Source organism: Tenrec ecaudatus, chromosome 10, assembly GCF_050624435.1.
Source record: "Tenrec ecaudatus isolate mTenEca1 chromosome 10, mTenEca1.hap1, whole genome shotgun sequence".
Classification (NCBI taxonomy): Eukaryota; Metazoa; Chordata; class Mammalia; order Afrosoricida; family Tenrecidae; genus Tenrec; species Tenrec ecaudatus.
Window position 1 is genome coordinate 122,570,356 of NC_134539.1, and position 21,628 is coordinate 122,591,983.

At 43.1% G+C, this 21,628-nt stretch overlaps 1 protein-coding gene across 3 annotated transcripts in view; it reads left to right on the forward strand.

Annotated features, from left to right (window-relative positions):
• Positions 1–21,628, forward strand: part of TUBD1 (tubulin delta 1) — a 30,947-nt gene that overhangs the window by 1,643 nt on the left and 7,676 nt on the right. For all 3 annotated transcript variants that reach the window (XM_075561499.1, XM_075561502.1, XM_075561501.1), the window contains exons 3-7: positions 422–569; positions 2,216–2,432; positions 3,478–3,709; positions 10,276–10,440; positions 21,267–21,407. In XM_075561499.1, coding sequence (XP_075417614.1) covers positions 422–569; positions 2,216–2,432; positions 3,478–3,709; positions 10,276–10,440; positions 21,267–21,407 — 903 coding nt within the window. The remainder of the gene's footprint in view (positions 1–421; positions 570–2,215; positions 2,433–3,477; positions 3,710–10,275; positions 10,441–21,266; positions 21,408–21,628) is intronic.

Here is a 21,628-nt window from a genome sequence, read left to right on the forward strand (position 1 = left end):
TTCAGGTTGGTGTGCTCTGTCACCATCTGTGTGGTTCTAATGCTTCTGACCAATAAAATTGCTGGCAATGCAAAATGCATGCTGCCTTTGCCTTCTAAAAGGGGGATGACGTTTCTTAAAGTAAGTTCACTTGCAATTTTTCCATTCTGGTTACCATTCCAGTTCACTTACATTTTACAAATTTGAGTCTACCCCTGTTTTGCTTCATTGTACAATGTTGCTGTAACTAAGTTGCAAATTAAATGCTAGGCGGTTTACAATGCTAGATTCATAACAATGAACCATCTGCAGATCCCTGCTTCTGCCCGCCTTGATATCGAATGATAGCTGGATATGTTTCTTTGGTTGTTTGTAGAAGTTTATGCTGTTAACCCAAATAACACATGAAACATTTTCCTTTTGATTTTTTACCCCTGCCTAGATCTAGTTGCCCGGGCAGTCCTTGTTGACATGGAACCTAAAGTTATCAGTCAGACACTTTCGAAGGCTTCCCAGGCTGGCCGATGGAAATATAGTCAGCATGCTTGCTTCTGTCAAAAACAAGGTTCAGGAAACAACTGGGCATATGGGTAAGGAGCATTCCACATGCTTTGCAATTTAGTTTCAGCTACATTGTTGATTAATAGTGCAGTTACAATTATATGGTTGATACACCTAACACAATCGTGAAATTTCTACTTTAAAATTTTACTGTTTGAATTCCCTCAAAAGAAGGGATCAGGTATCAGGCATCAAAGAACAAAAAAATCATATCATTGTGAATGAGGGAGAGTGCAGAGTAGGGACCTAAAGCCCATCTGTAGGCAACCGAACATCCCCTTACGGAAGGGTCTTGAGGAGGAGACAAGCTAGTCATGGTGCAGTGTAGCAATGATGAAACATACAACTTTCCTCTAGTTCCTAAATGTTTCCTCCCCACCCCCACCCCCACTATCATGATCCCAATTCTCCCTTACAAATCTGGCTAGACCAGAGGATGTGCACTAGTACAAATAGGAACTGGAAACACATACAAGGAATCCAGGATGGATGATCCCTTAAGGACCAGTGGTGAGAGTGGGTGATACTAGGAGGGTGAAGGGAAGGTGGGGTGCAAAGGGGGAACTGATTACTGGGGTCTACATATAACCTCCTCCCTGGGGGATGGATAGCAGAAAAGTAGGTGAAGGAAGACATCGGACAGTGTAAGATATGACAAAATAGTAATTTATAAATTATCAAGGGTTTATGAGGGAGGGGGGAAAAGGAGCTGATGCAGGGGTTTAGGAGAAGAGCAAATTTTTTTAGAATGATGAGGGCAACAAATGTACAAATGTGCTTGACACAATTGATGTATGTATGGATTGTGATGAGAGTGGTATGAGTCCCTAATAAAACGATTTATAAAAAAAGAAGGAGGAGTCCACCTTCTTCACTGTCACTCCACCGACTAATTATCTTTATCTGGCAAGTGGTCTGGGTTCTTGGGTGGAAATACTCCCCAAGGCAGTTGTTCTGAAACTCTGTTGCACGGAAAATTTCCCTGGGAATCTTAGGGAAACCCCAATACCTAGGACGCAGGCCAATAGATTTCAATGTACTGGGGTTGGATTGAAGTCCAGATGTTGGGATTTTTTTAAAGGTCTCTAGATGATTTTAAGGTGCAGCACAGTTTGAGACCCACTGCCATAGGACCGTGCTTATCAGGATCACATTGTAACCCAAACTTGCACAACTACCTGGTCATGGAAGGTTCCAGCTAAAATGTCCTGTTTGAATTCTCCTTCCTTGACTCTGTCAGTGCATAAGGCACAGAGCCTGATGAAACCCAGGACGTCCCACACCAGAGTTTTACACCGTCTTCACTGTCATACCACAACCACCCCACAAAAGAGCATTCCCCTCCACCTAGGAAATGCACTCTTGCAGCAGTTCGACTTGCCTGCTAAACATATTTGTGTGTGTGTTTTAATTCTGCCATTCAGGAACCCTTGACCTTTCATAAGCATTTGTTCACTCACAGCTTTGAAACACCCTCCCTTGTCTTTCTGCATTGCAGCTCTCTGGTTAATCTCAGAAGTGTTTAAAAGTATTTTTGTATATGTATGGATTGTGATAAGTTGGACAAGCCAATAAAATGATTTAATAATAATAATAAAAATAAATAAAATAGGTGTTGGAGTCCTAAAAACAAAAAAGAAGTGTTTATATGTATCTCTTCTTGTGCATTGCCTAGGTACTCTGTACATGGACCCAGACATGCAGAATCTATAATGAATCTAATTCAAAAAGAAGTAGAGAAGTGTGATTCTTTGAGTGGTTTTTCCATCATAATGAGTATGGCTGGGGGCACAGGATCGGGCCTGGGAACTTTCATTACCCAGAAGTTACAAGATCAGTTCCCAAACTCCTTGAAAATGAATCAGGTCGTGTGGCCTTATGGAACTGGTGAGGTATGAACTCATTACTTGACATATTTATTTTTTGCATTCTTTCGAATAGAAATAAATGTGGATGGGAAATTGATTCTCATCTTGTCTCTGGAAATGTTAAGTTACAGCTTCAGGAGTGATGATAAAACTTGGCCCTTTCACAGGTATAGTTCAGTTGACGTTGAGTACACTTTCCTAAAGCAACCAAGATGTCCTTGTTTTTAAAATTTCCAAAGAAGACAATTGTGTGTCTTTTCTGAGGACCCCACTCCAGGGCTAGTCCCTCTGCCTACAGTATGTAAAGCAGGGACCCTGTTGTCACATTGGGGTACACGGAGCCTCTGCCAGGCTTCAAATACTTTTTCTTTCTTTCCATGGAGAAAAAGTTTGTGTAGAGAATCAATAGGAAACATGATAGGAAGGAAACGGTAGGAAATGGGATAGGAAGGAAAATCGCACCTGTTTCCCTCAAGTCATTTCCAGCTCATAGCTACCCTGTTTTTCTTTTAAATTTTAAGTTTTATTGATAATTAAATGGTTCACATGCCATACAATTCAGTACTTTCAACATTTTGAAAGGTTGTGCAATCCTCACCATAATCGGTTTTAGGACATTTCCTTCATTCTTATCTATATTATTATTATTAGCTTCCTATTCCCACACCTCACCCGTTAAGCTGACTGCCATGTCTTTCTCCCGTGGAGCTGCTGGTGGGATTCACCTTTTGGTTAGCAGCCTAGCACTTAACCACTGGGCCTTCAGGGCTCCTTGGAGGAAAGAAATGTGGCTTGCTTGCATTATATCATGAATCTTTCCAACTCTTAGAGACTGGTATAATTGTTATCCTCATCTTACCTGTCAGAATAAACTTGATAGCAATGAGCTACTTCGTTTTGTTTCTAACAAATGAGGAACCAGAGGCATGGAGAGGTTCGTTTTCTTGCCCAGAGTTACTTGCTAGAGAGTGATGGAGTCGGGATGAATTCAGGCAGGATGTTGCTAGAATGTGCGCTCTTAGCCGCTGTTCACGCCTGCCTTGTTGATTGCTGGCTTTTATCTCTCCAGGTTATTGTCCAGAACTACAATTCCATTTTGACTCTTTCTCGCTTGTACCGATCTTCAGATGCCCTCCTTGTCCACGAGAACGATGCTATCCACAAGATCTGTGAGAAACGGATGAATATCAGACAGATCTCTTTTAGCGATATAAATCAAGTTCTCGCACATCAGCTGGGAAGTATGTTCCAGCCAACTTACTCTGCTGAGGGCTCATTTCACTATAGAAGAAACCCATTGGGTAAGTAAGTGTCCCCTTAGGCTCCTCTGTATTATTTGTGAGACAGTCTCCTCTTCCAAAGGCCTGTGGGTTTATTCTATGTACATTTTTAATGGGCCATCTGTCACTTTTATTGCTGAGTTGTAAGAATTTGTCATATATTCCGAATTTTCATGAGTTGCCACTGGGTTGATTCCAACTCAAAGCACCATGCTTTGTGTCAGTCTGTGGCTGACTTTTCAGAGATGGACTCTCCAGCCTTTCTTCTGAGACAGCTCGGTGTGGACTCGGGCATCCAACGTTTTCACTGGCAGCCATTGTGTGAGCTCTTTGTGCCATGCAGGGACTCTCTATTCTGGATGCCAGGCCCTTACTAGGTTTATGATCTGCCAAAAAAAAAAAGGGGGGGGGGGGAAGGAACAGAAGCTCTCAATCTATGGGTTGTCTTTTCACCTTCTGGAGTATGTGCCTTCTTCTCTTGTGCCTCATTACCTGGCTTTCTCGCTCCTTATTCAGCACGATTTTCAGTCTCCAAATCTAGAGGGTTTCTCTTCACCTCAACATCTGACAGCATGTTCTTTCTTTCTTTCTAACATGTTATTGGGAGCGCTTACAGATTTATTACAATCCATAGTTTCATTAGATCAGGCACAGTTGTATAATCATGCCATCATCATTTACAATCCATTTACTTTTTCTTGAATTCCTTAATATCAGCTCTCCTTTATCCCCTCCCTCCCCCACCCTACCTCTCCCCAGCCCTTAATACATGATATATTACTACTGGTGTGTGGAGTGTTTTTTGCCATAACCTACACCATCCAACAATCCATTTACCTAGAATTCTGATGTCCGTTCCTTATCATTGACATTTTCCTCCTTCTGCATACTTCTGCAGCTTGTCAGCATCAGGACCTCACGATCCCTAATCTGTTCTATAGGAGCCCTGGTGGTATAGTGGTTACACACTGGGCTGCTAACCACAAGATCAGCAGTTCGAAACCACAGGAGAAAGACAAGGCTTTTGATTCCAGTAGTTACCGTCTCAGAAACCCACAGTCAGCTCTACTCTGTCCTGAAGGGCCACTCTAAGTCAGGGTCCACTCTGGGCAGAGTTTTGTTTAGTCTCTTCTTTCTTCAATTGCTCTCTCATTTTTTAATCACTGTAACTTTATTCCATATTTGATCAATTTCAAACTGAAGAAGTTTGTAGAATTCCTCTATTTCTTCATTACTAGCTTTAGTTGTTGGAGCTCTCTCATATTTTCTGACCATTTTTGCTTCCCTCTGCTCTTCAGACACACATTAATTTCCTACCATTCTTTCTTCAGCCCTAATTTATTAAGTGGTGTCTTGTCCATTCAGATAATCTAAGTACAAATGACTACAATCTTTAAAGCAATTCTAATCTCTTTCCCAGAGAGCTATCTCTTAAAATACCAGGGTGGTGTTAAAGGTCAGCTGGTAACCTGAAGGGTGGTGCCTTGAACCGCCCAAACCAAAATCAAACCTACTAACTCATGGTAATCCCATGCAGGGTTCCAAGACTGAAAACCTTTAAGGTAGCAGACAGCCTCATCTTTCTCCTGAGGAAATGTTAGTACATTGCTGATGGGTTTGGAACCACCAATTTTGCTGTTGGCAGCCCATTGGTAATTCTACAGCACCACCAACCAGGCCCAGCAATTCACTTCCTTAAAGATCATAGCAAACTATACTATGGAGCCAGCATGGGCTCTACAAATGAACACATACTTTATTATTATTATTATTAAAGAGCACCTCAACCACATGGGCGTCTCCTAGTGGTCTCCTTTTGCTTCGAATTAGGATGCTTTTGTCTTTCATCTTTTTCTTTTGGGGGATTTTCTCCCCTTCACCCATCTCCCAAACCAGCTCCTCTCTCAGTTCCCTCAGATTTCTCACACTGCCTTCCTTCCGCATCGATACGCTCCTCCAACTCACCAGGGCTCTCTGACATCAGTCTGGCTTTTGCCTCCTGGTTCCCCATCTTCCCAGCACTGGCTCAGGGCCTCAGTATTTCTCGGCTAATACAGCAGTGGCTATTAGTTGAGCCGGTTCTAACTGACCCGGAGTGACCCAGTGTGTTTCCAAGGTTGCGATCTTTCAGAAGTAGATCCCCAGGCCTGGCTCCCCAGGTGCCACTGGGTGAGTTCGAACTGTCAACCTTCAGTACACGTGTCCTCCCCAGGGATCCCTAACATAGCCATACACTCCAGGGCTACAAAGCAAAGAAGAGGGTTTTTCTCCATGTTGCCTGCCTCATCTCCTTGTACTCTGGCTGCAAATGAGCTTCCCCAAAGCACAATTCTGATCCTCATGCCTCGTAGTTCAGGGCTCATGGCAGCTTGGTCAGGACTCCTTAGGCTGGCATTCCTTGGCCTCTTCACAGTGTCCCAGCCCTGACCTTGTAGCTTCATCTCCTTTAGCTGTATTCCTCTCCCTCTCCTTTCATCCTACATCAACTAATTGCCATCCTTCAACCAGTAGTACTTTCTGACCCTGGTCCCTGCCCTTAGGAGCTGCTCCCACCCTTCCTTGGTACTTCCGGTGCATTCTTTTTTTATTTTATTTTTTTATTTTTTAATTTTAACAATTTATTAGGGGCTCATACAATTCTTATCACAGTTCATACATATACATACATCAATTGTATAAAGCACATCTGTACAGTCTTTGCCCTAATCATTTTTTTCTCCTCTTTTCTTTTTTTACATTTTATTAGGGACCGGTGCATTCTTACTTAACTTTACTTTCAGGGCCCAAGTCAAATGATAATTCTCCGTGAAACCCTCTTGTGTGGATAGTAAGATGAAACTGTTTTTCCCTCTGAAGGTCCTATGGCATTTTGTTTCTCTTCTGTGTTCTTAATAGGTTTGGTTTGGTTTGTTTTTTGCTGCCCTCCCCACCCCCACTCCCGCCCCAAGCATGTTTGTTTCCCTTTACAAGTAGTACACACCTGTTTACTTAAGAAAAGCCCAAGGAGCCGCTGGCCTTTTGGCTACAATCAAGGGACGAGGTACAAAAGTGTGCAGTCAGAGAACAGGCATTCCCCAGATTACCAACAAGATTACCGATGGCAAGTAAATGTCCTTCCCAAATCTGTCCTTACCTAGAGCTTGCACGTAAATGCCCACAGCTAGGTTAAGTTCTTGTCTAACAATGGTTAGTCCAAGGTTTGTTTTAACATGCAGTCCACGTAGAGCAAACAAGTAAACAAGTCTGTGTTGGAGGACGTGGAGCCAGGACGCGTCTTCGGAGCAAGGATGTCAGTGAGACTTCATCTCGCATACTTCGGACATGATATCAGGGGAGACCAGTCCCTGGGAAGGGACATCATCATGCTTCATAGAGTCCTCTAAAAGGAAGGAAGAAGGCCCTCGTCCAGTCACTGAGCTGCCGCCAAGGGCTCAGCAGCTTCCCCCTCGAGCCCCCTCGCTTCCCGACACTCCATCCCCCCTGCCCGTCATCTCCAGCTGCCGCAGAACCTTCACTCTTTCCAGCCCTTTGCTGATGCCAGTCAGGGTGGTGACCCGCTGGACAGGGGATTAGATCCAGATAAGAATTCAACAGCGCAACGGCAGGAAGACCCTTTCCACTGTCCAAGGGATCGCTGATGACTATGACAAACAGAAGCTAGAGAAGGCCTTTCCCTAGCAATTTGCCTGCAATGGTTTGTGATTGAGCATCCAGAATATGGAGAAGGGATTCAGCTCCAGGGTGACCAGCGCAGGAACATAGGCCAGTGCCTTGTAGAGATTGGACGGGCGAAGGATTGGAAGGGTGAAGGTCATGGGTTTAAGTGCTTGTGGCTCACGGAAGCGGAAGTGAAGATTCCTTGCAGTGAGTAGTAAAATTCCCTCTGTCCTTGTCACAAGTTTAAAACCTCACAGGTTGTATGATGGAACTCCTTCAAAAAATAAACTGAAAAGAGATAGAACTGATAGATCGATAGATAGATCGATCGATAGATAGATAGATAGATCAGTAAAAGGAAGAAGGCCATCAAGGAGCTGATGACGCTGGCTGCCCGCATGGGCTCCCACAGAACAGTTGGAGGATGGGACAGGATCAGGCAGTGCTCTCCCTGTCACAGGGCCACTATGAGGTAGAGGCAATTCCACGGCACCAAACAACAGCGAAATTTAAAATGCACCTTTCTATACTTGATCTTAGCCAAAAGGCCAAGAAGCTGTGTCTTTCTATACATAACGAAATGAAAAAAAGAAACACTTGTAGACACACGGAAACTTCTCTAACGTAAAATACAGTAATAATCATGTTTTGGTGCACTTTCATAAAACGGCGCCTGTTACTACGAGCCATTGTGTGCACCTTGAGTTTTTAATATAATAAGCTTTCGAGGGGTGGGTTTGTAACTGTGGGTTGTGCTAAAGTCAGATGCTCTGTTCATAGACCTTTCCCCTTCTTCCACGTGTTTCCACCTGCCAGGTGGATGGTTTATGAATCTCTCGTTGACAGCTCCCTTGGAGACCTGCGTCTTCTTAATTTCTATGCCCCCACCCCCACAGGCCTTAACACATTGGGTGCACACCTTCTTACTGATTCACCAAGCATTTGACTTCCTGCTGTGTACCAGGCACTGTGTTAGATGTCAGGGGGTACAGTAGTGAGCCAGCATAGACAGGGGCCCACTGTGAAAGTAAGGCATCAATCAAACAATCACACCAAGAATACATCTTTGCTGAGTTGAATGCTCTGAAGGAAAGGAGTTCAAGTCCAAGAGGATGAATCACAAAGGAAACTGACCTAGAATGAAGGTCCAGTGAAGACTGCCCTGAGGAAATGACCCTGGAGCCAGGAGCTGCTTCATGACTAGGAATTAAGTAAGAGAGAAGAATGCAGCAAGCAGAGAGGACACTGTGCAAGGACCCTGTGGCGCAGGGGACTCTAACACAGCAAGAATTGAGAGGACTCTAGGGAGTGGTTTGGGTTGTGACTGAAGTGAGGCTAGAGTGGTAGGCAAGGGCTGATTGCATAGGTCCCTGAGGCCCTTTTAACCCTGTTAACCCATGAACCAGGTGGCATGGTTATTAAGCCTCCCTTTGTCAATGAAAAGACTGGCTGTTGACACTCCAGCCACTCACTCTCCAGGTGACAGAAGAAGCCCTTTGCTTCCATAACAATTTACCCCTAGGAAACGCCTCTTGGGCAGTTCATTGCCACCTCTTTAAGTGCCCTGGAAGCTCATCTTATTTAAGGAGTGACTATCTGCTATGATTCTCTAAGTCAGCGGTTCTCAACCTTCCTAAAGCCACGACCCTTTAATACAGCTCCTCATGTAGTGGTGACCCCCAACCATAACATTATTTTCATTGCTACTTCATCACTGTCATTTTGCTACTGCTATGAATTGTCATGTAAATATCTGATATGCAGGATGTAGTTTCATTGTTACAAATTGAACATAATTAAAGTATAGTGATTCATCACAAAAACAATGTGTAATTACATATGTGAAATATTTATTCTAATTACAAATAAATGAAATTTTGTCTTGAAGCATGGTGTAGCATGGGTAACAGTCTTTTTTTCTGATTTAAAAAAAAATAATTTTCTTGGGGGCTCTTACAACTCTCGTTACAAACTATACATCAATTGTATCCGACATATTCGTACATGTATCCCATCGTTCTTTTCTAGACATTGACTTTCCATTGAGCCCTTGGGATCAGCTCCTCTTTTTTCCCTCCCTCCCTCCCCCTGGATAAAAGTCTTAATATAGCAACAGTAGACTACATTGCTACATTTTGTAACAGTTTGCGTAAGAAGCCAGTGAGAAGGTTGAGATAGCTTCTTTCTCACCAGATCAGCATATCTGCATGTGGGCTGGCCCGCCTGGAGCAGATAGAGGAGCAGTGTCTCTGTTCCTAAGACCATCGGAAATGTGTGTTTTTTGATGGTCTTAGATGACCCTTGTGAAAGGGTCCTTTGACCCCCGAAGGGGTTGTGACCCATAGGTTGAGGACCACTGCTCTAAGTGATGGGCTGGTAGATTGAAAAGGATAGGATTAGGACTCGCATGAGGTCAGAGTGATGGTAGCAGAGGTAGTTGAATAAGAAAGCTAGATGGGTGCCGGGATGCAACAAGTCTGGGACCATGCCTACATTGGTTTTCAGAAGTTATATGCTGCATGAGGTTGGTTTCTTTGCGCTACTGCTGCTGTAGGTGCCATCCAACATGCTCACACTCCTGGCAGCCTCACGCACAACCGACTGAAGTGCTGCCTTCCGGGTCCCCTCCATCCTCCAGCCCATTGGGGTAGCCACCATGTCACTGTATCTTGTGGAGGGTTTTCCTGTTTTTCTGCTGCCCATGTACTTGCCTAAGCGTCCTGCCCTTTTCCAGGGACTGGTCTCTCCTGGTAACAGGTCCAAAGTACTTGAGATGAAGCCCTTCTGTCCTCGCTTCTAAGGAGTATTTTGACTGTACTTCCCCCAAGACAGATTTGTTTGTTTGTTCTTCTGGAAGCCCATGGGACTTTGAGTGTCCTTTGCTAATACTGTAATTCAAATGCCTCAGTCCTTTTTCTCATCCCCAACAGGAGACTTAATGGAGAATCTAGTTCCCCACCCTGAATTCAAGATGCTGGGTGTGCGGAGCATTCCTCAAATGTCTGAGAACTCACTGGCGTACAGCACATTTACTTGGGCAGGCCTCCTCAAGCATTTGAGACAGATGCTCATTTCTAATGCAAACGTGGAAGAAGGTAAGGAGTGCTGTAAAAATATCCAACCACAGGCTGGGAAAAATGCCTGTCTTGCAACTCAGTATAAACTGCCGTGGGCTGATTTAAATAGTGGTCCCTTCTTCTGGCCGGGGGGTGGCCCCTGCAGGCTCTGACCAGGGCCTCCCGAGAGGGCTTCTCAACCCCTGCACACTTTCATTCCCCAAAACGTTTCAGATGAGTGTTTGCTTTATTTTAAAATTTAAACAAATTTATGGAACAATATAGTGTGCAAAATCAAATCATCACACTCATATTGTTACTATATGGAAACTGTATCATAATTGTATAGTATGAACTTATCACAAAGAAAAACAGCAGTGCCCTGGCTCCCACTGCCCGACTTTCCAGCTGAAACCACTTTGAATATTTTTATCTGTTTCTTCAGGACTTTGCCTTCGTATGTCAAATATCTTGTTTATACTATTATTTTGTTTCATTTTCCAGTTTTAGACACTACCCATTACCTTCCTAAAATGAAAAGTCAGGATTGAATCATTTTTATCCTTTACACACACACACACACACAACACTCATAAACACACTCCCTCTATTCTCCCAATAGAGTTATATTTTTAGTTAAATCCATTTTCAGTGTTTATATTACTTTGACTGTATAAATGTTATTCACTGTTGAGCCACTGTGTATACGTATGTTTTATTTCATGTATAATGATTTTTTCTTCCAAGAATATAAATTATATTGCTTTGGCCCATATGCTGTATATTTATGAACTACCATATATATATATATATTTGAATATAAGCCAAGTTTTTCAGCACATTTTAATGTAGGGTTTGTGGTAAAATTATGTGCCTTGACTAATATTCGGGTCGGCTTATACTCAAGTATAAACGGTAATTTATCCTTGAAGTGTGCTATAAAAAAGAATCCTTTCTTCAAGCATTCGTATCTGTCAGGTAATGTGTTATTGCTGTCATCCATTTGGAGCCTTCTCCAGGCCCGGTAAACAACTGGTGCAGGCACCTTCCTTTGCCTCTTCACCTGGCATTATATCCCATTTCCTGGATTTCAGATTCCCCTGCCCCCCCCCCCCCCCCGTGTCCCTCCTTCCCTGCTCTTTTGGCTACTTCCTCATTTTGATGGACTATACCTTCCAGTAGTTTCCTTCAGGAAGGTAAAGCTTAATATACTTATTACTGTACATACACATATTTTCCTTGTGATAAAATAAATGTAATGAAACATTTGTGATTTTAACCATTTTGAAGTTTATGATTTCGTGATATTAAATATACTCATCATGTTCTGTAACCATCACCACAATCCACTTCCAAAGGTTTTTCATCACCCTGACAGAAACTCCATACCCTTAAGCCAAGGGTTCTCAATCTGTGGGTCACAACCCCTTTGGGGGTCGGATGACCTTTTCACAGGGGTCACTAGAAAGCATATTTTCACAGGGGTCGTTGGAAAACACATATTTCCTATGGTCCCAAGACACCACTCCTGCAGGCAGGTCTGCCCGCATGCAGGTACACGCCCATGTATGAATACCCGGCATAATGACATCATTGTACCAACCCCATCACATATGCCCTGTATAAGTACAAATACAGGTGTATGTGACAGGGTTGGCACCATAATGTATTATGTGGACCAGTCACACGTGTAGAGAGCAGCTACTGTGTTGAAAGTAGCTACTCAGTTAAAAGCAGCTACTGTGTTGAAAGCAGCAGTGTTGGAGGTAAAACAACACTTCATGAATTATAATTACATATTGTTTTTGTGATTAACCACTATGCTTTAATTATGTTCAATTTGTAACAATGAAGATACATCCTGCATATCAGCTATTTACATTATGATTCATGACAGTAGCAAAATTACAGTTATGAAGTAGCTACGAAAATAATGTTATGGTTGGGGGTCACCACTACATGAGGAACAATATTAAAGGGTCATGGCATTAGGAAGGTTGAGAACCACTGCTTTAAGCAATAACTGTCCTCCTCACCCACCCACTCACCCAACCTTGGTAAACTCTAATAAACTTTGGTCTGCATGCATTTGCCTATTCTAGAGATTTCACAAGTGGTATCATGTAATACTTGTTCTTTTGTGTCTGACTTATTTCATTTAGTATGTTTTCAAGGTCCATCCATGTTGTAGAATGTATCACAACTTCATTTCTCTATATGTTGTTGTTGTTAGGTGCCATTAAGTTGGCCCCAACTCACAGTGACACTGTGGACAACAGAAAAAATACTTCCAAGTCCTGCACTGTTTACAGCCATTATTATGTTTGAGCCGATTGTTGCAGCCACTGTCAGTCCTTCTTGTCAAGAATCTTCCATGCATGATGAGTCGGGACTGTCCTGAAAACATGTCCAGAGTATATGAGACAAAGTCTTGCCATCTTTCCTTCTAAAGAGCATTCTGACTGTCCTTCCTTTGGCAGTTCATGATATTTTCAGTATTCTTTGTCAGCACCATAATGCAAACACATCAATTTGTCCATGGTCATCCTTATTTAATGTCCATCTTTCACAGGCATATGAGGCGATTGAAAATACCATCACCTGGGTCAGGTGCAGCTTAGTCCTGAAAGTGACTTTACCCTTCAATACTTTAAAAGAGGTCTTTAAAAAAAAAAAAAAAAAGGTCATGTTCGGCAGATTTACCCAGTGCATTGTGTCCTTTGGTCTTTTGACTGCTTCTTCCTTGTGATTAGCAGCTGCACATTGCCAGATTTCTCTTCGGAGAATTCCATTTTATGAACACTACCAAATTTGTTTATCTGCTGATGGCCACATGGGTGGTTTCTATTTGGGGGCTGCTGTGTACGATGCTGCAGAGAACACTGTGTCCAACGCTCTGGGTCTCTGTCTTCTGCATTTCAGAACTGGATGACTGGAGGTGCAATTGCTGGGTCACATGGTAGCTCTGGGTTTTAACTCTCAAGGAACCACCAAACCAGTTTCCACAGCAGGAACGGAGAAGGATTCCAGTTTGTCCTCACCTTCAGCATCACTATATGTGATGCTCTAATAATAGCCACCCAACTGATGCGAAGTCATAGCTCATGGTTTGGATTTTTAAGGACTTAGTGAAGTTGGGCATCTTTTCAAGTGTTAATGGTCCTATGCGTATGACCTTTGGAAAAATGTATGTTCAAGTCCTTTACTCGTATTTAAATTGTGCTGCTGAGCCTTTTGCTGATGAAGGAAGGGGCCATTTCAGAGGCTACACATGGCATTACTCTGCTCTCCCGTTTGATTGGTAGCGGCGCTAGATTGGGGATCATCCTTTATTACACTCCTTATTCATGCCCCTGGGCAGTGTGATTCCCAGTCGTCTTGTGTTGCGTTTTTTTTTTTTTTCCCTTTACCTCTCTTGAAGTTTGTGGGAGTTTCTCTTTGTCCCTAGAATTTGTAAACTCTTCGGTGTAAGTTTTTTACCTCTCAGAGACACTGGTATCTCAATAGAATGTAAGTAAGCTTCATTAGAGCAAAGATTTTGATTTGTTTTGTGCACTGTTCCATCTGGAACTAGGGCTGTAACATACAACAAACCTTTAATAATTACCTGCTACCTTGGAGGCAAGGACGGTGAGACCTCCACACTTTGGGTGTGTCGTCCAGAGAGGAAGGCTGGCATGACGGTGAATGAGCACAGCGCACGCCGCAGTGGACTCAAGCCCGGGAACCATTGTGAGAATGAAGTTTTGGGGTTTTTAAAAAAGTTTTATTGGCATATAGTCCACATATATAATTCAATAGTTCAATCATATCTAGAAGAATTGTACAACCATACAAAACCCATCTGCAGAGTACCTAGCCTGACTAAACCACTGGCAGATCCCTATGAGATTCTACCAGGTTCCAGGATTACTTGCTTGCTCCATCACCAAAATTTCTTCCCCGGCCTCTTAAATATTCATGGTGGTCTTTTCTTTCGTACCCACTATTTGTAGTTTTATCTGTGTATTCTTATCAGTCTATTCTTAGCACTTTTTTCTGTTTTTTACTTTCTGTTGGGTTTTCTAGTTTGCAAAGCACAGGAGGACAGGCATAGAGGTAAGAACTGATGCAAGGGATTATAGGGGAGGTAGGATGTGGGGTGAGAGATAGAGAGGGTGAGGGGGTGGGGGAGCAAACAATGTACGTGGGAGTGGGGAGGGAGCTCTTTCTAGAACTGATGATAATTATGCAACTAATTTGAAAGTGATTTAATCATGGGGGACAGGGGGAGAAAATGTTCTAAAATTGATCGTGGTAATCGTTGATTGTACAACTCTTCTTGTGATTGAACTATTGAATCATGTGATGTGTGATTAAATACCAATAAAACTGTTAAAAAAGATAATTGTACAATCATTATTCCAATCAATTTTTGGACATTTTTTCACAGTTAAATAACTTCTTTAAATTTATTTTTAAAATCAGTTGTGTAATCACCATCAGTTCTAGTGCTCCCTCCCCTCTCCCACAAACTTTGTTTCCCAACCCCCTCACCCTCCCATCTCCCACCACATACCCCTCGCTCCCCTGCAAACCCTTCCATCAGTTCTTCTCTCTACGCATCTACTCCTTCTGTGCTTCGCAAAGTGGAAAATCCAGCAGAAACAATACAAAAGAAACAAAATAAAGTGGTAAAGATGAAATAATCATAATACCGAGATAAAGATTCAAATAATGAGTAAGCGGGATAAGACTACCATCAGTAATTAAAAGGCCAGGGAAGAAATTTCTGTCATGGAACAAGCAAGAAATACTTATATCTAGAACACATTTAGGTTGAGTCAAGAGGGAAGTCAACTGACCAAGTATCAAGTTGGATCCAGCATAATCGCAGTGATTACAGTGGGTTCTGCCTGATAGGAATAAAGCTGTTTGAGGCCTTGAGAACGGCAGTGTCTTCCTCTGGGTTTGCAAGTGCGTCAATGACCTTGAGCATTCAGAAGATCCTCATGGATGTTCTAGACCTGTGGCCATATCTGACTTTTATGGTGGGTCCCCAGTGGTATTCCTTATCTCTTGATACCCTTCACAGACATTTTTTAAAGGCACAGTAAGCCAGATCTGAACTGGGAAGAACAAAGCCTGTAGCCATTGGTGCCATTCCAGCTCATGGTGACCCTGTAGGACAGAGTAGAACTGCTATTTGGGTTTCTGACACTGTAACTCTCTATAGGAGTAAACAAACCTCATCGTTCTTCTTGTGTGTGGGGTGGGGAGGGAGCTGCTGGCTGTGAACCACCAACGTTTGTAGTTAGCAACCCAATGCTTAGCCCACAGTGCCACCATGGCTCCTTTGGGAAAAAAAAACAGGGCTCCTATGTGTGACCAGTCCCATTAGAGACCAGTGTGGCCCTGTGTGTGTCACGGGAGAGCTGTGCCCCATTGGGTTTTCTAAGAACAAAACAAAAGTAGTTACCATTGAGTCCCTCGTGACTCCGTGGAGGTTCAAGGCTGTGACCTCTCGGATCTCTCGACCTCTCTTCTGAGGGTCAACGAGGGGGATCAAACCACCAACTTTTGGATTAGTAGCCAAGTTCCCAACCAAGGAAGGACTTCTACACTCTCCTCACCACCCCACAAGCCAGCACAGTCGCAGTGGCTGATTTTGTGGAAGTAGATTCACAGACACTTCATCACAGGAAGCTTTTCCTCTTGAACCTCATCAGTGTGGATGGGCGTGGGGTTAGGAAGCTCCACTTTTCAGTAAGATTCTCTGCCAAGCTGTGCCTGGTGTCGCTGAGGCCAGAGGCTCACTGGTGCTGCCTTTCTGAGAGAGGAGAGACAACCGTCTTCTAGGATGGTGAAGGTGTGTGGGCTGTCCCTGTGCCCCAGCAACCAGGGAAGAGCCCAGAGGCTTTCTCCTCTAGATTTCTAACCCCCCCACCCCATCCTGTTCCCTCCTCTTGTAGACTTGCCCTGCCTACTTCCAGGACCCCACTGTGGGCAGAAGTTTGAGCTTCCTAATTAGCTAATCAGTAACCACCTGCTCATTTACTTTCCAGCTGAAAATGTTGCTACTATCTTCTCTTTTGTTCTTTTTTTAAAACTTGCTTATGCCTTTTTAAAAATCCATTTTTCATCTGCTTCGTGAGTTTTTGGAAGAGAATGACCATAAACTAGTCATGTCTAGTTTGTCCTGTGTAGCTGGAGATCACTACTGTGTTTTCCTTTGGTACCCTATATTTTACCCTTGTATTAGGGCTTAAATCACTAGGTTTTCAGAAGGCCCTGGAGGCCTGGTGGTTCTACATTGGGCTGCTGCTCTCTGTAACTTGAGTAGTTCAAATCCGCCAGCCTCTGAGGAGGATGGCCCACGGGCAGTTGTACCTTGTCCTCTAGGCTCACTATGAATCAGAGTTGACTCATAACAGAACACTTGGTTTTCTTTTTATGTTTGCGGTGAAAGACCAAAATCCATTCTGAGTCTCCAGCAGGTTTAAGCCTCCATTAAATCTCTTTCTAACCATCTGCAGGCAAAGAGTACAGTGTCGCCCTCAGGCCCGGTGTGTTTGAAACTGGATTGCTACTACTTCCCAGGCCATCTCCCTTAGGCCCTCGCCTGGGTGTATCCTTGATGGAGATTGGGATACTGATGAATCTGAGTCATGTCCTGGCTGCCTTAGTCTGAAAGCCCTGGACCAATCTTGTCAATTCTTCTCACTTCATTCGACCCCCAAAGGAGTCTGGACCCAGAGGTTGAGAACCGTATGTTCTCTAGCTTAATGTACATTTCCCAATCATAGTCCTACTCCCATTTCCGCAGCCCTGCCTACAACCTTCATGTGCTTCTGTGCCTCCAGTCAGGCTCTGTGACAGGTCCTTTGTTCTCTCAAAGCCCTGTTACAGCCACGGACTCTCTGTAAGCCCCGGGGGCCATTATGACTGCTGATGGCCTCCCTGGATGCTGTGTCTGCCTTGTCTTTATCTTGTGTAAGACTTAATAACTGTTCATAAATTATGCTTGGGATTTCGAGTCTTTTTGGTCCCCTACAACTCTCCACAATAAAATAGCTTAGGCTTCTTTCCCATGAAAGTCGATTGTTCATCAGTTACGTGAAATACATTATGGATTTTTAAATTAGAGTGCCCGGAGTTGGAAAACTAATAGGAAGGTCCCATTTTGAGGCAGTACTTCCTGACTCTCCTGGAAACCAGTACCTGGTTTTCTAGCAATACTGTTACCATCTCAGGGAACACGGTGTTCCTCGTTGAGTCATTGTCCCAGGCTGGGCTTTAGGGTGTTGCCGTCTCCTCTGTTCCAGTGGATCCCTAACATAGCATGTTTTCATGCACGTGTGTGTAGGAGTTTGCGGTTAGGGGCCAGCAAGTCAATTCTGACTCAGCAAGCCCACGCCACAGAGTAGAAGGGCCCCATGGGGTTTTCTGGGCTGTTATCTTTATGGAAGCAGAAATCATTGTTATATTGGTTACGTTACTCACAATGTATCATTATTCTCATTCATTCTGTTCTGGTTGTATCATTTCTAGGACCTGGTTTTTCTGCCCCCTGCCCCCTCATCCTTGCTTTAGCGTGATTTTTGACCGTCTGCTATAGATTTTTTTAAAAAGCAGCTCATTACTCAGAGATGATCTTTTTAAATTTACAAGTCAATCTATGATCTAGCTTTAAAAAAAAAAAGGGCGGGGCCTCAAGGAACAATTTGAGTTTAAGATTTCAAGAATATCTCAAGGCAGTGGTTTTCGGAAGCCCTCTGGTCTCAACTAGTATGGCCTTTTAAAGAATCTGAGTACTGATCTACATTGCTTTTTAAGCCAGCCATTCTGTAAGGACCCTTCTGTTGTGGGCATGATCAGAATGGTCGGTGTGGTAGCCAGGCACCAACGAGTTCTGCTTAAGGTGGTTGAGGCTGTGGTTCATGTGGAGTAGAAATGGGCCCCTTGCTCCCTAAGTCTTTCATTTCCTTCTTTCTCTTTCATTCCAGACAGGAAGAGACCTTGGTGACTCGCGACATCCAAACCTTACTTCCCAATTGGGAATTAGAACATGAACTTCGTGAACTAGATTGTGCCACTTAGCTGAGTTGTCACTGGAGACTATGGTCCTAAAGCTTTCTGCCCCAAAATCAATCTTTCAAGGTCTTCAATTAACTCTAAAAAGTATTTGTAAAACTACTGACCTAATGGTTAGTAGCCCAATGCGTAACCACTACGCCACCAGGGTTTCTTGTACCTGCTTTGACAGGATACAGTCTTACCTCTTTTCTATTGGTCCCTTTAGTAGAAAATGCTTTAGTTTCCTTGTCTGACAGGTTCCACCTATACAGGTTCCAGCAGTCGCAGGTTTTATTGTATACAAACAGAGACAATCACTCATTGGTGGTTACCAGGGACGGGAAGGAGAAAGACACATTCTCAAGATAGAAAAAACACTTGTTAGTTTGGGTGATAGAAAAGGCAGCATTGAATATGGGTGACGTCCACAGCTTGACCACGATGCAGGGCTTCTGGGAAGATTATGTCTCTGGTAAAGGATGTGAGAGATATCATTTGGCAACAATAACACCACTGAAAATGGGTGTGGGTATAGAAATATACATATCAGCATGTAAATATATGAGCATGGCTATGTGGGTACTAAAAGTGATAGAAAAATAGTGAGCCTATCCTATCAAAGGTAGACAAGGGTTGTGTGATATGGAAAAACAAAGCCCCTTCAAGTTTTAATTCTCACACATTTCACTGAACTCTCCCCTACCCTTGTCTCCCAAATATAAAATCAGACAGACACGTTGTCCGTCTTATATTATTCTGGGCATTTCTGTAGCACTGGAATGGAAGAACTCTTCTTATAAAAGTGCGACCATACAATATGGCCCTTTGTGATGACTTGTCTCACGGAGCATCATGTCTTCAGGGTTTTGAGAACTCACCACTATTCTTTATGGCTGTGTAGTACTTCATTGTGTGTGCGTACCATCTCTTAGCTGTAGTGAATGCTGCTACAACAAACAGAGGTCTGTTCACGTGACTGCTTTCTATCTCTAGGCTCTGTACCTACAAGTGGGATTGCTAGATCTCAAGGTCTTCCGAGTCTCTGCTGTATGAGAATGCACCACACTGTTTTCCCTAGTAGTTGGACCATTTTACAGTCCCACCTGCAGTAAATGAGGGTTCCAGTCTCCCCACCACTTTGTCGCCATTTGTCGACTTCTTTTTACTTTGAATTTTTTAAGATCAGTGCCATTTTAGCAACGTGAGATTTTCTCTTTGTAGTTTTTATTTGCGTCTCTCTGCTGGCTAATGATCACAACTATCTGTTTATGGTGTTTGTTGGCTGCTTGAATGTCATAATTGGTTAGGTATGCAAGTCCTTTATCAATTTTAAACTGATGTATTTTTGATGAATTTGTTGGTGGGGGATCAGCCTCCCCAAAACTGAATGGATCTAAGGGGCGGTTGTGTAATCGAGGGGTGAATTAAAGAGACATCAGACAAAATAAAGCATGCAAGGGCTCACCTCTCAGTCATGACTTCAAGAGGCAGGTCTGAGCAGAGAAAGGCAGAAATGTAATCTGAGTTTCTGTAATCTGGGGCATGCAGGCGACCCTTAGCACATGCAGGCCAGGAAGGGCTGTACAATCAGCACACATGCAACAGGAGGGTGTCGAGCTGGGCTGTGCCCGCAACAGGAAGGGGCACAGGGAACAAGGTGGCAGCCTAACCTTGGCTGTCTGAGTTGACTTGACCTTAGGTGTCTCTGGGCGTTCCTTCAGGGGAACAATCCATTCTCCTTCTCAGAAGGGAGTGGGCCCTCCTTAGGGTGGGACAGACCATAGGGTCTGATTGCCTGAGATGGCTGACAACCTTCAGACAGATAACCTTGAAGCAGCTGACCACCAAGTATATAATCAGTGACCACGTGGTGTCTGCAGACAGCACCTTAGATTTGGCATTATTATGGGGGAACATTGTGGGGAATAACTTATACTTAGGAGAATGTGAGTGAGACCCATCTCCAACCCATGAACATGAAGGTTTCCTCCACGGGAGCCTTGAACTCCCAGACTCCTTAACGTATGGATGTTGACAGTCTGTCCACATACACTCTCTTCCCAGATGTTTCCCACAAGTTTTCTATATTTTTTCAAGATTAGACCCTTACCAGGTATGTCATACCCAAAGATTTTTTATATCAGCAGATATGAGTATATTTTCTTAAAATACCCCTATGCTAGTTAATTTTCAGCCGTTTTTATGTATGCCCCTTAACTTTTTGTTTTATCACTGAATACAAATTAAAATTCATCTTTTTATAATAGTTCTATGCATTTTGACAAACTTAACATAGTATACAGTCATCACCACAATTAAAACACTATTTCAGTTTTCTAAAAAAAGTTTCCTCGTAACCTTGTAGCCAATCTCATCCGTTTATTTCCAATCCTGACAACCACTGATCTGATTTTTATCTCTTTCCCAGAATATCATAGAAATGGAATCATATAGTATGTATGTAGCCATTTCAGTCTGCCTTATTTCACTTAGTATAATGCTTTTGAGATTCAGTCTTGTAATTACATGGTATCAGTAGTCCCTTTTCTCTTGCGAAGTAGAATTTCAACATACATGTGTACCTCATCCACTAGTCATTGATGGTGACTATTTCATGTTTTTTTTCCAGAATTGAGTCATTTGAGTAACTTTGTGCTGACAGGATAAGAATTTTTAAACTTCCAGAGGAAACACAACTTTTACATAGCAATATGAAATTTAAGAAAGATGCATATACCACAAGATTCTTTTTCTGCTCTTGTTGCAAACCATTTACAAAGTCTTTTCTTTTCCTCCCCTTTTGCTGGTAGGTATCAACTGGCAAGTACGGCCACCTGTATCAGGACTGCCTCCTCTTGGCAAAACACCTTTCACCAGGGAGCTTCATTTGAACACTTCTATTGCTAACTTGGTCATCCTTCGTGGCAAAGATGTGCAAAGTGCAGATCTGGGTAAGCTGAAGTTCAGACGCACATTTTACGTAGCTGATGATACTAAAGGATCCTTGCCTTTATTCTTGAGGGAAGAATATGATAACTATGTGTTTTAATGGCAAAGGGGAATAAAGCCATTGTTTCAGGTAGTGTGTGATTGGAAACCAAGATAGAGTGGTTTATACAAGAGAACAGTTGCATTCTTTCTGCTCAACACCTGGTTCCTCTGCAGTTCGCCC